This window comes from Mytilus trossulus, chromosome 10, assembly GCF_036588685.1.
Source record: "Mytilus trossulus isolate FHL-02 chromosome 10, PNRI_Mtr1.1.1.hap1, whole genome shotgun sequence".
NCBI lineage: Eukaryota > Metazoa > Mollusca > Bivalvia > Mytilida > Mytilidae > Mytilus > Mytilus trossulus.
The window spans coordinates 58,666,783-58,681,489 of NC_086382.1; the positions used below are offsets into that span (position 1 = coordinate 58,666,783).

Genomic DNA, 14,707 nt, shown 5'->3' on the forward strand with positions numbered 1-14,707 from the left:
CACAGAATCTCCAGTGAATCATGCTTCTATGATCAATCATTTTTTACCTAGAAAAAAGGATTTCCAGTAAGGTCCTTTAATGACGAGACTTCCTGTTCACACCAGAAGCTCAGACACAAATTTTCTAAGTTCATTCAAATGGTACATGTCTTTACATATAATAATGAAAAATACAAAGTAGTTTGTGACAAACGTCATCAAACGACAAAAAAAATGAACATCAACAGAAATTTTACAAGTTTAATTTATTTGCCCAAAACCTTGAAAATTATGATGGAATTATGTACTTTGATGTTAGGAGAACTCGAATAGTTGATAATAAGATCAACACTTCACAATTGTTTTTTTTATGAATTTTGGAACTTCTCTAGAGTTGTCGTATTCTTTTAGAGTGAAAATGGTTATGGAGCTCAAAGATCTGATTGTTGGACTTATTTTGTCAACGATCATACCTATCCTATACTATTTATACCATGTCAACCGTTCAAAATCAAAATCTCTGCCACCAGCTTATAAAGGCTGGTTTCCATGGTTGGGATGTGCATTTGAATTTGGGAAGAATCCTCTTGATTTCATAGCCCAAAAGAAGGAGGTATATAAATGATATATATATTCCTAAATTATAATACGAAACATTTTTTAAAAGACCAGATTTTACTTATATCACTTTCACCCGAGTTATTTTGGATCTTATCAAAGGTTTATCCCTCAACAGAATTGCAAATATTTGATCATGTTGATAATTATTCCAAATGATTAAAATATCTTGAAAGAGGGTAGTTATGCCCTTTAACGTCAGACATCAAACAGTCAATTTGGCTACTGTTAGCATCAAATTGGTTTAAATTTTATTGTGTTTCGTTAAAATTTCCTTATCGTGATTCGTCCGATTGTCTCAAATAATTATTGTTAACGTCTTTTTTTGACGTGCTCATCAAGATCAGTAGATTTTTCATCTTCTAAAAGAAAGTGTACATTTTATCGTCATACACCAAAAATTACTGTTAACATAATTTGGCAAGAATTATTACCGTTATTCATCATGTAGGTACCCCCTTGAAATGCAATTTAAAAAAAATTCTAGGACGTCTTCCTAGAAGATAGGAAAGAGTCAGAAAAAAAAAATGATATAAGCCTTTCATTGAAGACATCATAGTTCATGTAATTATTTAAACTAGTTGATTATGTTGATAATCTGAAAAAAATTTACTAGTCTTGGTCATCACACTACATTGCATACATGGCATAAGTGGCTATTAAATGGTGCATCTGTGAAACTAATAAGAAATACCATTGACATGTAATTTCAAATAGAATTTATTACTAGTCCCCTTTAGTATTGTTTTATCATGTCAAGTTACAAGTCAAGGTCAATTTTCACAATTTTAGCTTTTCTCCTTGTTCAGTTTAAGCCCTCTACCTAGAATTAAATTTTTGATGAAATACATGTACTTTTTAATTACTAGATTTCTGTTCAAAGCGGAATAACTCATATTTTAAAAGATTTGACAAGTTATAGATCAAGTTAGAATTTTGTTCCTTTACATTGAATTTTCAACCGACAGGGGACGATATATTTCCATGCAATACTCACAGAATGCTTGTTCCAATATAATGACGTTTTAAAAGTACATTTCTATATAATAAAGAACAGAAACAAAAAAGTTGAAATTTTCTAGCCTACTTAAATCAAACCATGATAAAATGATCATTATTAAAATTTGTCAATCTGCTTCTTTTGCAGAAAAGGACACAATGTACATGTAGCAATTTATTACACAGATAATACAATCATTATGCAACATATTTTATAAAGAAAACTGCATAAATTCAATGATGTTTTAAGAGATTTTGAATTCTTTATTTGTTGCAGCTTGGAAGCATCTTCACTCTGTATGTAGCAGGGGAACGTCTGACTTTTATTACTGATGCAGAAGATTTCCAACATTTCTTTCAATCACCATTTGTTGACTTCCAGAAGGCTGTTCAAGACCCTGTGTTAAATGTTGGTATGTATATCTTGCAGTAACAATAGCACAGAGTCCCATAGAAATCCAAATTTGAACATAAAAATATACATGTAGGCCACTTGAAGTGAAGTATAAACAAATATATAGTGAGACCAACCCTATCTGCTATTGTTTTCATGGCCTAGATGTCTACCATTAGGTTTTTCATTTGGCACTTTTGGTAGAAAAGGACAAAATAGAAAATCTCTCCATATATAAAAGTCAAGATTAGACAAAAAATGAGCAAAATAAGAATAAAAAAACACAATTCATGTCTGGTTAGGATAATGTAACAAAGATATGCGGTTGATTGCGAATTAGACAACTATCCACCAGAAATTAAATTATGCAGATATTTATCCTGTTACTGAGTTAAGCATGTTATGAAGACAATAGTTTTTCTACTTCCTGACTTTCAATAATCAATGTGCCCTTATTTGCCAAAAGATACAAAAGTCTGTGAATTTTCCAGCACACTTCCTGATAAGTTTTGATATGAAATGAATTGTCACTTTAAGGAAATTAAAATAAATGGCTATGAATGCCAGAACTTGATGAATTTAACATAGAATGCAATGAATTCTGAAGTAGAAAATTGTCACTTTAAGGAAATTAAAATAAATGGCTATGAATGCCAGAACTTGATGAGGTTAACATAGAATGCAATGAATTCTGAAGAAGAAAACTTTGAAGAAACTCTACTCTCATTTGTACTATACGTATAGTAGTCCAAATTGATAGAAAAATTTGTCATAAATTTGAAAATAATTAACTACAATTATTCCATCCTGTGCATGTGAATTTCTGAATATTAATTAGTGAACATGGTGTTTAGACTGTAGAAAACATATGATTTTTTCTTATTATTTACTGCAGATGTCAAGATAATGATTTTTTTAAATTACAGCATCTGTAAGTAAAGCATCATTTTTCAAGTACCACACAAAGATTCATGACATGGTTAAAGGAAGACTTGCTTCATCCAGGTTAATTTACTTTTCTGACAAACTCTGTGATGAATTCAGGGACCAGTTAACACAGATTGGAAAGCAAGGTAATGGATTGTCATTATCTTGAAAGTCACAATACAATGTATGATACCTATATTTAAACATTTAATTTTAATTAAAAACACTTTATGGAGATATAAGTCTTAATTTCAATTAGGCCAAATAAAGAAATATGTGTGGTTCCATTTACCCGACAGACCCTAGAACTTTTTTTTTTCATTTCTGAAAAATTATTTCAAACGATCAAATCTTGAGGATTGTGAATTCAAATAATTAAGGTGGTACCTAAAACTAAAAGGAGATAACCCTGTAAAGTCAGCTAAACATTTTAATTACTTTGTGTTGCAAAGGGAATATTTAGCTTCTCAATGATCAAAATTGGTGTTTGTCAAACTGCTATATAACCACTGTAATTTTTTTGACAAAACAGTTGGTTCACATTTTTTGAAATTTTTATATTTTTGTCAAAGGGTCAAAGTAAGTAGTTTGTCAAAAGTTTATAAAAATTAAACAAGCCAAATTTATTTTAGTGAAAGTGTTGGGTACTACCTTAAATTCATAGATTTTTGTCATCTGAATTTTCATCAGATGTATCTGTTATGGCTAAAATGCAAGAATTCATAACAGAATGCAACAAAAATAACTAAATTGGCCAACTTCTGGTAAGGGGGTGTATAATACCGTAATCATTTTGACAACCAAAGTAAAAATCTAAAAATAATAATTAAAAACTTGCCGACCTACTGACCATACTTTTTAAAAGTATGTTACTGAATGAATGAATGAATGAATTTTATTTCTCATAAACTACAAGTTACATAGTTACAGAGAATATATAAGCAATTACATAAAATATTGAAGCACATGTGAACAATACAAACATAAACATTAAATTTCAAACTAACCAGGAGGAGTGACCCTCACATTTATAATTTTTATAAATCTACAAAGTTTTTCAAGAACAATATGATTATTAGAGCTCATTAATTGTTGATATTTATAAATATTTGGACGAAGAGTACAATAGTTTGGTAACAACCTCTTTCTTTCTTGAGTAAGAGCATTACATGACATAACATAATGATATTCATCACCTACGTCACTTGATTCGCAAAGATGGCACAACCTATCATTTCTTGATATGTTATTCCACCTTCCCGTCTCGATAGGTAATCGGTGACTTCCACATCTAAATTTACACAATAAATATTGATTATATATTGACAATTTGGAAAAATAGCTTTCTAATTTAATATCAGTTTTAAAAATTCTATAACATAAGCATTTAGGAGTAGTGTTAATTTCGCTTAGGCAATTCTGCAAAAACTGGTCTTTAAGTTTCAACTCAATACTTTTGATTACCCATTTATCTAACATTTGATTCGACCAGATATTTGACATTCCACAGGTATCAAAAACAGTTTTTACAAATGATATCCATTTGCAGTTAAGACCATAGTTATGAAAATTAATATACAATAGTTTATATAAAAGACATGAAATTTTACTTTCTTTACCACATAGTAATCTACATAAGAAACTAACCATACGAACTTTGGCATTAATAATTACAGGATATCTACCCAATTCCGCATAGACAATACAGCTAGGCGTACTCTGTTTTAAATGTAGAACAAGCTTACAAAATTTTAAATGTATACGTTCTATCAAATCAAAATTTTCAAATCCCCAAATTTCCGAACCATAAAGAAGAATAGGTAAAACTATCTTATCAAACATGTCTAACTGACATTCTATAGTCAAACTGTTTTGTCTACACTTTTTTAAAATACCATACATTGCTTTTGTAGCTTGTTCACAAATATATTTTCGGGTCTTTAAAAAAGAACCACTTCTAGCAAAAAATATACCGAGGTATTTATACTCAGTTACAATTTCTAATTCTCTATTCTGTATAACAAATCTAATATTTTTGGGTTGTCTCCCTTTGGAGAATATAAGAACTTTTGTCTTGTTAACATTTATTTTGAGTTGCCATTTTTCACAATAATCATCAAATTCATTTAACATGTTTTGTAAATCTTCACTACTCTCGGAAAACATCACAGTGTCATCCGCATATAATAACATAAATATTTTTAAAAATACTGTTAACTCATGTTCGAGGTCATCACTAATAGAATTTACACCAAGTACATCTTTGCCTTCAAAAAAATGTTGTAAATCATTTAAAAATATTGCAAACAGAGCAGGGGAAAGATTTTCTCCCTGTCTTACACCCATTTCACAAGTAAATAACTCTGATTTCTCACCATTAAATATAATGCGTGATTTTACATTTTCGTACATATTTTGTATAATACGGAAAAATTTGCCATTTATATTATTCTCTAAAAGTTTAAATAATAAAAAATTTCTTTGAATAAAATCAGTGGATTCCATTCACTAATAAGGATACCTTTGTAGTGGAGATTATCAGTGGGCTCATTGGCACTCATACCACATCTTCCTTTATCTATTAAGTAAGTATTCTACTCTATATTAAAGCATTACTAATGTGATTAGAAAGTTAACTTAGTTAAGTAGCACACAATTTCCTAATAATTAGATGTTAAGTTCAATTTTACTGTAATCCATGAAAATTGGTACTAATGAATTTTAATTAATCCACAACACATGTATAGATTTCAATACTGGTTATGTATTATCTTACAGGTAAGGGAGACCTACATCACTTGGTGAGGAAGTCTATGTATGCTGCAGTTATCAATAACCTATTTGGTAAAAATGTTTTACCAGTTAATTCTGAGGTAATTATTGCTTATAGTTGTGATTAACCCAAATTAAAAAAGTTATAAATCTCAAATCTATTAATAGAAATTAAACATGCAATTCTCTCTTGCAAATCACTGATTACTTGCAAACTTCTTCTTCTTCTTTATGTTTATGCGTTGGAGCAGACAAAGCTGGCTTATAATTTTCATGGATTAAGCTGTGTTCCCTTAACATTCAATTATTTGCAAATTATATAAGAATAATTTCATTGTTATCTGTTGAGTTAAACATCTCTGATTTGATCATAAATTTGATTTTAATTATTTTCTAGAAAGAATTTGAGAAACTAGAAGAAATGTTTGTCATGTTTGATGAACAGTTTGAATATGGAGCCAGAATTCCATCTGTTTTTCTGAAGTTAGTATGATATTTGTGTAACTTTATTGTGGAAAATAAACATGTTGATTGAAATATTGATTTTTATTTCTTATATCAATGTTAACATCAAGGTTCAATAAATTTAAAATGTTTGTAAATTTCCAAAAGTATGTAGTTGAACCTATATAGAAGAAGTTTTTAATTGAAAAGTTTAGTGGTGTCCATTTAGGAGATAACTGTATTGTATTTTAAGCTCTGACGGCATCAATTGGGGATTTGATGGTCGCAAATTATGTTTACTGGTGACGGGTTAGCGGAGACAGTAAACAGGTATTTGCGACCATCAAATCCCCAATTGATGCCGCCAGAGCTTAAAATACAATATTGTTATCTCCATTCTAATGAAACTCTCAGAAAACAACGTTAAAACATGCATTTAAAATCTGTCATATGCTGTCTGCGCTTGCGCGTAAGTCCCATAGCATCAATTGTCAATTGATGCCATGTAAATAAGTGACGTTATCCAATCAAAATGAACGTTACAAACGTTGTTGCATTAGAATTCATTTTCATTTGTCAGATATATGAGTTTTCTTATTTCCTCGGAAAGCAATCAAAAAGTCCATTGTGGCCATACATATGTGTCTACTTCATGCCCAAAATTAATTTCTTCTGAATTGTAAAATATTTAAAGTAAACAGTACATTGTCCTGACTTGGATACATATTGTCTTGTTCCCAAACAGATAAAAGTGGAACATGCTTGACAAGCTTTGCATTTCATTATGCCTTTAAGCCTTAAAAAAATACCTTTTATACTTTAAGACTTTTATGATATTTCTTAATATATTAATGAATGCACATGTATGTGATTATTCATGCAACAAATCAAATTTTCAGAGATTGGTCATCAGCTAAGAAATATTTGATAGACCTGTTCAGTAAAGTTGTTCCAAAGACAACAAATAAGAAGTCAGATGATGATGAGGTAAAGTATTTATAGAAAGATATCTTAGTTGCACAGACAGCAACCTAACAACACAATAACCAAATGACATCTAAATTTCATCATAAGTCTCCAATGAAAGACAAGTGACAACTGTAAACCAACTAATTTTTCAACTTATGCCAGTAGAAAAATATCACAAAATTGTCTAGAAATGGCAAAAAGCCATATATAATATCAACCAAAAATAAGTTGGTTTACAGTTATGATATGTGAGGCTCTAAATTGTCCTGAGTCTAAAAAATTGTGATTAGGTAAGGTGTTAACTACAACATCAAACACAAGCATGGTTTCTGTTTTTGCATCATTGTTATACTGTGGATTCATTAATATTCATTGGATACCAATTTTCTTGGATTTCGTTGTTATAGGGAAACCACAAACCTTGAATATTTAACGAATTGCAATTTTTTTAAAAGGAATGTATGCAGACTTTGCCAAAACCACTGAACTATATATCCACAAACATGCAAGTTGTTCTCAAACCACGAAAATTGGTACCAACCAAAATAAATTTATCCACAGTAACTTTTCATAGAAAAATTATAATTGTTTGTCTATTTATTCCAATGAATTGCTATAATATTCTAATCTTTTTTCAGACATTACTTCACTCTCTGTTAAACTTAGTCCAGGACCAGTATAAACCAAACTATAGTTTGTTGTTATTATGGGCATCTCTGGCCAATGCTATACCAGTAAGTATGACATGCTTGCAATTTACATAGTGTATACTGTATATGATTCTTTAGTTTATGGTTTTTATTTGAAACTTAAATAAGCCCATTCTCATAAGAAACCACAAAAAGATCCAGTTGTAGATTTGATTTGGATAACAGTGGTGTTATCTTCTTTTCATTTGAGATTATCTGGTTAATTCATATGTATATGAAATGTTGCTTGTAAAAATAGCACTGTTTATCTATTTATTTTAAGTTACAACTATCCTATTACGACATGTATTTATTTTTGTTTCTGCACATAATATATATACTCATAATTTATTATAATTTCTTATTTTAGTAGCTTATTTTAATCTTGAATTTTATTTGCTTAGTCAACTTATTGGGCTTACCGAATCAAATTAATGTAAGATAATTATTTGTTGTATACCCTAGATTTCACTGTGAAAGAAGATTTATTCTTTTGTTACCAGTTTTCATGCCGGAAATTTATTAACAAAAAAATACTTCCCAGTGAAATCTATATACATAATGAGTTGCAGTCGTCCAATTAAAAAATCTTACATGAAGTAGTGAAATTTCACAAGTCACAAAATCTGGCTTCCACAATTTAACATACTTTCAGGACAAGGAGGACAGATTTATATAAGAGCACTGCTCTTGTTTCCTAATCCCAATTATTGAATCTTTTTTATATTTCATATTTATGTCTTTACCCTTGTAGCAAAATATAAAATGATTTCTTTAATAAAATATGTAAACAGTAACATACTTTCACAATATCATTTTCACTAATAGATAATCTTCAGTTCAAAACACAAGCAAATCTATCAAGATCTCAATCACCATATATATATTTCACATATTTTAACAGATAACATTTTGGACACTAGCATTTATTTTGCATGATGAAAAAGTACTACAAAAAGTGAAAACAGAATTGACAAGTGTATTTGGACAAAATGGTAGGACATGGAACAAATTCATGATGTTCTATCAAAGTCTTTTCTTACAAGCACATTTGATTTTCTTTTGATACTTACCGGCTTTTCTATCTGCTTATAATCACTCATGCATTTCAATCACTTTTTAAAAATGTGTGGTTAGCATTTTTAGCACCTGAATAGGCTAGACATTTAACAGTAGCAATTAGTTGAAACTAATAACTGTTTCAAGAATGAGCCATCAGTTTGCACAACAGCTTCATTTATCACTAAGCTAGACATGAACCTTCCTCAAACATCCTGAGAATTCAATAAGTCATCTTGAATCTTGGCTTCTTTAAAAAAAATAGTTTATAGTTAATTTAAAATTTTAAAGGTTCTGAATAGTTAGATTGGTGGAGAAAACACAACATTGGCTAAATATTTTTAATTATTTGCTTGTTTTAAATGTTTTTTTCAAAAGGAAGTACAAAATGAAAAGGAAATAGAATAACTTGGCAATAGAACAAAATCCCTTCATCTGGTTCAAACATTTTATTTATTCTAAATGCTGTAGTTAATAATGTACACAGGAATTATGTTTTTATGAATTTTATTTTATTTTATTCTCATGTAAAGGCTAGTTATATTAGTTTAATATATTTTATTTTTTATACCTTAAAAGAGATAAATTTGCCTTTACAATTGTCTTTCATAGTTGAACAATACACTGCAGAAAAAGGTACACCTTTTTGCTCTCAAAGTTGCTTATGTTATAAATATACAATGATAATAAAATTGAGAATGGAAATGGGGAATGTATCAAAGAGACAACAACCCGACCATAGAAAAAACAACAGCAGAAGGTCACCAACAGGTCTTCAATGTAACGAGAAATTCCTGCACCCAGAGGCGTTCTTCAGCTGGCCCCTAAACAAATATATAGTAGTTCAGTGATAATGAACACCATTTATTACTGATTTACCTTGGGAGTATAGAATGCCATTAAGTCTTTTTAAAATGCATATATTTATAATTTCTAGTGGCATGCCAATTCCCCTCCCCCTCCACCCTCAATTTTCGTGATTATATAATCCAAATTGTCCATTGTCCTCTTTAAATCCTCCCAGGTATTTAAACTGTACATCAGGCAGTAAATATTGATTTAGGGAAGAAATAGAAATCAGTTGGCATTGTCTTAATACTTGCCTCCCTGATATCTGAAAGAACAACAGAGATATTTGGCATTTCATGTGACTGCAGTTATTAAACTGTTGGAATTGCTAAACAAAAAAGCTCTTGTTTCCATGATGAGAATTATGACATGTTTTGAAATTTATAAAAATATATTTTTTTACTTAGTGATTTACTGAATTTTAGTTTCGGTTGACAAACTCCAAATTGGATAAACAAAAAATCACCCAATGAATTGCCCCTGTATACAATAGTGTGAAAACTATATTCAAGTTAGTTATACTGACAGATATATAATTATCACATTTTTATATTTCATTTTTTTAGGTCAGTGTCCAACTATAACAGAAGAAGGTCTGAAAAAATTACAATACCTAAAATGGTGTGTTTTAGAGTCTATTAGACTAAGACCAACTGGTATTATCACAAGACGGGTTATAAAATCCTTTAATATTAGGGTAAGCAATGCATGGTCTGTTGGTATGATTATCTGGTACTAGATTGCTGTTGGATGTACTCAAGTGTAGACACAGCTTTAATATTTCAACATTGTACACTTTGTAATATCATCATTGTACACTAAATGTAATCTCTATATCATACACTTTGTAATATCAACATTGTACACTTATGTAATTTTTATATTATATACACTTTGTAATATTAACATTGTACACTCTGTAATCTCTATATTGCATACTCTGTAATCTTTATATTGCACACTTTGTAATTTCTATATTGTACACTTTGTAATCTTTATAGTGTACACTTTGTAATCTTTATATTGCACACTTTGTAATCTCTATATTGTACACTTTGTAATTTCTATCATACATTGTATTTTATTATGGTGTCACAAACTGATGGAACATTATACAATGACATAAAGAAAATATACATTAAATCAATCAGTACCCAGCCATAAGATTGGCTTATGAGACAAAAAACTACAAAACATTTCACATTAGAATATGTACATGTAAATATAACATTTCCTAAAGTTTGGTTTGGTTGATATTGTTCACTTTGTAATTTCTATATTATACAATTTGTAGTTTCTATATTATACACTCAGTAATCTTTATATTGTTACTATAGGTTTAAACACATTTTTTTCTAGAGGTTATTGATGTGGAAATGGGGTGATTAATAGAAAAACTGTATAAAATTCTAAAGGACTTTATGTTTAGTTTGTGAGTAATCCTGGGATATCTGTATACATCTGTATCTCGCGTGAAAAAATTACAATGAAGGTTACAAAAGCAGTTTTGAAAATACGGTTAACAAAGTGTAAATCTTGGGAAAAAATTTGAATTGACCTTCAGCTGAAAACTCTTGAATATTGCTTACTATTTTGTAAAGCATGATATGTATGGATATGCCACTTCAAATATTACTATAACTTATTTTTACATTGTAGGAGATGGAGATCCCAGAGGGAGACATGTTAATGTTATCACCATTTTGGGCACATAGAAATGAAAAATATTTCCCAGATCCCTTGATGTACAAACCAGTGAGTATCAGGCTATTGAGATGCTGCCATCTTTTTATCATCCGGACAGTGAAATTGTATATACTATGTACTTCCTTGATGTACCCAAAGTCAAAGTGTATATTCATTGTGAAAAAAATACACACTAAGAGATAAGAATTAGTTTATGGAAGACAAATCGTTATCAATTAATCAGTCTATTCTGACTTTATATTTTTATTATGCTCCATTTATGGGCATTAAGTTTTCTGGTCTGTGCATACCTTCATTCGTTCGGTATTCCGTCTGTCTGTTATTCTGTCTGTTCATCTATTCGTTCGGTTGTCTGTCGAATTAATTTAAGCAACCATCTGTCCCACTTAAGCTTAAATTTTGTTCACAGTAGTTTTTGATGAAGAAGATGTCCAAAAAAACTTGATACTTAGTACACATGTTCCCTATGATATGATCTTTCTAATTTAAATGCTAAATTATAGTTTCCACTCCAATTTCAAGGTCCAGTGAACATAGAAATTATTAATTACGTTATAACAAAAGTTTATCATTTTCATTTTCTAGGAAAGATGGAAGGAAGCAGACATAGATAAGAATGTATTTTTAGATGGATTTGTAGCTTTTGGTGGAGGCAGATATCAATGTCCAGGGAGGTAGGTAACACATTACAGTGTATGTGCAACACCTTTGTTTTTGGAGGTAAACAAATTGTAGGTGTGATTTGCTCTTATAAAGTTAGTGTTAGAATGAAAGGAAAGTGTGTCTATTCATGACAAAATCCCTACATGTAGGCAAACCCAAAGTAAAAAACAAGCTGCTTTTATTTCTGTTTTTCATTTCAAAGTTACAGCAAGTGACAAGCATAAAATTTGTTATTTGTTATGTCACTACATAGCTGGTTTGTTTGTGTGTAAGCAGAGAAAACTGTCAAAAGACAGAAAAATTGATGGCAAAATTGTTTTTTTTATGAATGAAATAGATCTAGATGTATGTCATTGAATAGTACCGGTAATTGAAAAATACATAACTTATAATGGTAAATTGTTGCTAAAAGATATCAGTAACTTTTGAGTTAGGGAATGTTAAAAGCAAAGATATTTTACTATATGTTTTTTCAATTTTGCCTGAGAAGTAGATAAATCCAGAAGTAAATAAATCCAAATTTTTCTTCCTCAATTTTTATGAGAGAGATTTCTTTACACTTCTTGACCTAGAATGAGACAAATTCCAACACTGTCCACATGACATAAAATTAAGCAACCATAAGTCATTCTACAGCCTTCAACAATGAGCAGAAACCATACCTCTCTGTAAAAGGTCCTGACATGACACAATAGAAAATAAAGGCAACAGTAGTAAACCACTGATCAAAATTCATAAATCTATTGAGAAAAAAAACAAAACTGGGTTAGAAACTAAAATTGAGGGAAATGCATCAAATATGAGAGAACTATGACACAACAGAAACACAACATTAAAAACACTTCATACAAAAAACCTACAGACTGCTTTATAGCAAAACAAAAATAAACAGGCATTACCCAAAATCTAATGTAATTTAGGTGATGATCTGCTATCTATATGTATGTTTTTCTGTTCTATTTTAGGTGGTATGCTATTTTAGAAATCCAGATGTATGTTGCTATCTATATGTATGTTTTTCTGTTCTATTTTAGGTGGTATGCTATTTTAGAAATCCAGATGTATGTTGCTATCTATATGTATGTTTTTCTGTTCTATTTTAGGTGGTATGCTATTTTAGAAATTCAGATGTATGTTGCTATGTTTCTACAGTTGTTTGATTGTAAACTCCTTATTAATTCAATTCCAGAACCTGTAAGTTCTATGTAAAATCATTAATAATAAAAGAAAAAAAAACTTCAGTAAGGAGGCAGTGCATAGTATATAAACAGGCAGATTCCTTATTTTTTATTTAATGAAACAATTTCCTGACCGCTTATATTTTTGCCCATCATAAGCTTAAACAATGGAATAAGTTTAATAATGAAAAAGGGGATTGATTTATGTGTAATATGTAAATAGTCACTTTCAGTAATATTAAGGACTTGTAATATGTTTGTGTTATAAAGATATAAACCCTGTTTTATACTACAATGACATTCTAAGCCATAATTTATTTCCTGACATACAATAATCTATAACAAGACATACAAAAACATGTGGGTTCCATGTATTATTATCAGTACATTTAAACTGATTATTAACTTCACTTTTAGAAATATCACTCCTTTGGATAGATAGAATTTTAATGAGTTAATAGTATACAGTTCAGAAATACAAGAACTGATTCATATGAGGTACAAAAATACATACCTTGTATGATATACCCAAGATTCTATGAGAAGAGAGCACAAAGTTTTACCCTTATCAATCTGTATGTCCTGAAATTGTTCCCTTGTGGCCTCAACCAAAAGAACTTGCATATAATACTTATTACCATAACAACCAAACACAGATCAAGTTTAATTTGGGTGGCATCACTTTAACTGTTTTTCAGTTTAAAAATTCATGCCGGTACAAAAGGTACTTACGATGTGGACATCTGGGGTTGAAGTCATAAAACTTTGCTCAGTGCTTGGAGCACAAAAAATCATGCTGGAAACACCAAATCCTGTATTTTGATTGGTTGATTTTTAAGTCTGAGCACAAAAATCTTGCTCAAAGTTTTAATCATTTTTTTTTTGGCATAAATGAATTGAAAAATATTTCAGTTTAAGAATATTTTCCTTGATTAATACCAAAGCAGTGTATTGTATAGCTCAGCTAACTTTTTATAATTATTTTTTATATATCATTTCAGAGCAAGAAACATTTAGTAGGAACACAACAACCAGCAGAGCCCTGTCCTGTGGAATATAAATTAAGGAAATAGAGGCTTTATTGGATTAAAATAAATTACTCAGGGGAAATTAGTAATAGAAGCTATTGTAATTATGTTGAAATTTTAAGCAGTGGAAATAGACATTTTTTATTAGAATTCATTTAAATAATGCAAAGGATGTGATAAATAAAAATACTCATGTTTTTTAATGATTCATCTATTATAGTTTTCATCTTTATTCAAAGTGTTATTATATTTCGTGCAACCAATTTGCAGAGAGAATTATGTTTTTGTCCGTTCAATCTGTTATACCTTCTTACCATCATTAATTTGTTATTACCAGTGACTTAAGTTTTTTTCATTCATCAAAACCACAGATAAGTACAATAATCAGATAAATCTAAAACAGTGAACCATTTTTTCAATGTTGATTTGTTC

The 14,707-nt window shown here is 29.7% G+C and overlaps 1 protein-coding gene across 1 annotated transcript; it reads left to right on the forward strand.

Moving 5' to 3' along the window:
- Nucleotides 1-375: 375 nt before the first annotated feature.
- On the forward strand, nucleotides 376-14,467 carry LOC134688263 (24-hydroxycholesterol 7-alpha-hydroxylase-like). The gene is made up of 13 exons (XM_063548796.1): nucleotides 376-592; nucleotides 1,874-2,009; nucleotides 2,917-3,063; nucleotides 5,696-5,790; nucleotides 6,087-6,172; nucleotides 7,033-7,120; nucleotides 7,741-7,836; nucleotides 8,696-8,786; nucleotides 10,266-10,396; nucleotides 11,359-11,454; nucleotides 11,992-12,080; nucleotides 13,035-13,263; nucleotides 14,249-14,467. The coding sequence occupies exons 1-13, from the start codon at nucleotides 398-400 to the stop codon at nucleotides 14,318-14,320; spliced, it is 1,551 nt and encodes a 516-aa protein (XP_063404866.1). The 5' UTR covers nucleotides 376-397; the 3' UTR covers nucleotides 14,321-14,467.
- Nucleotides 14,468-14,707: the final 240 nt, after the last annotated feature.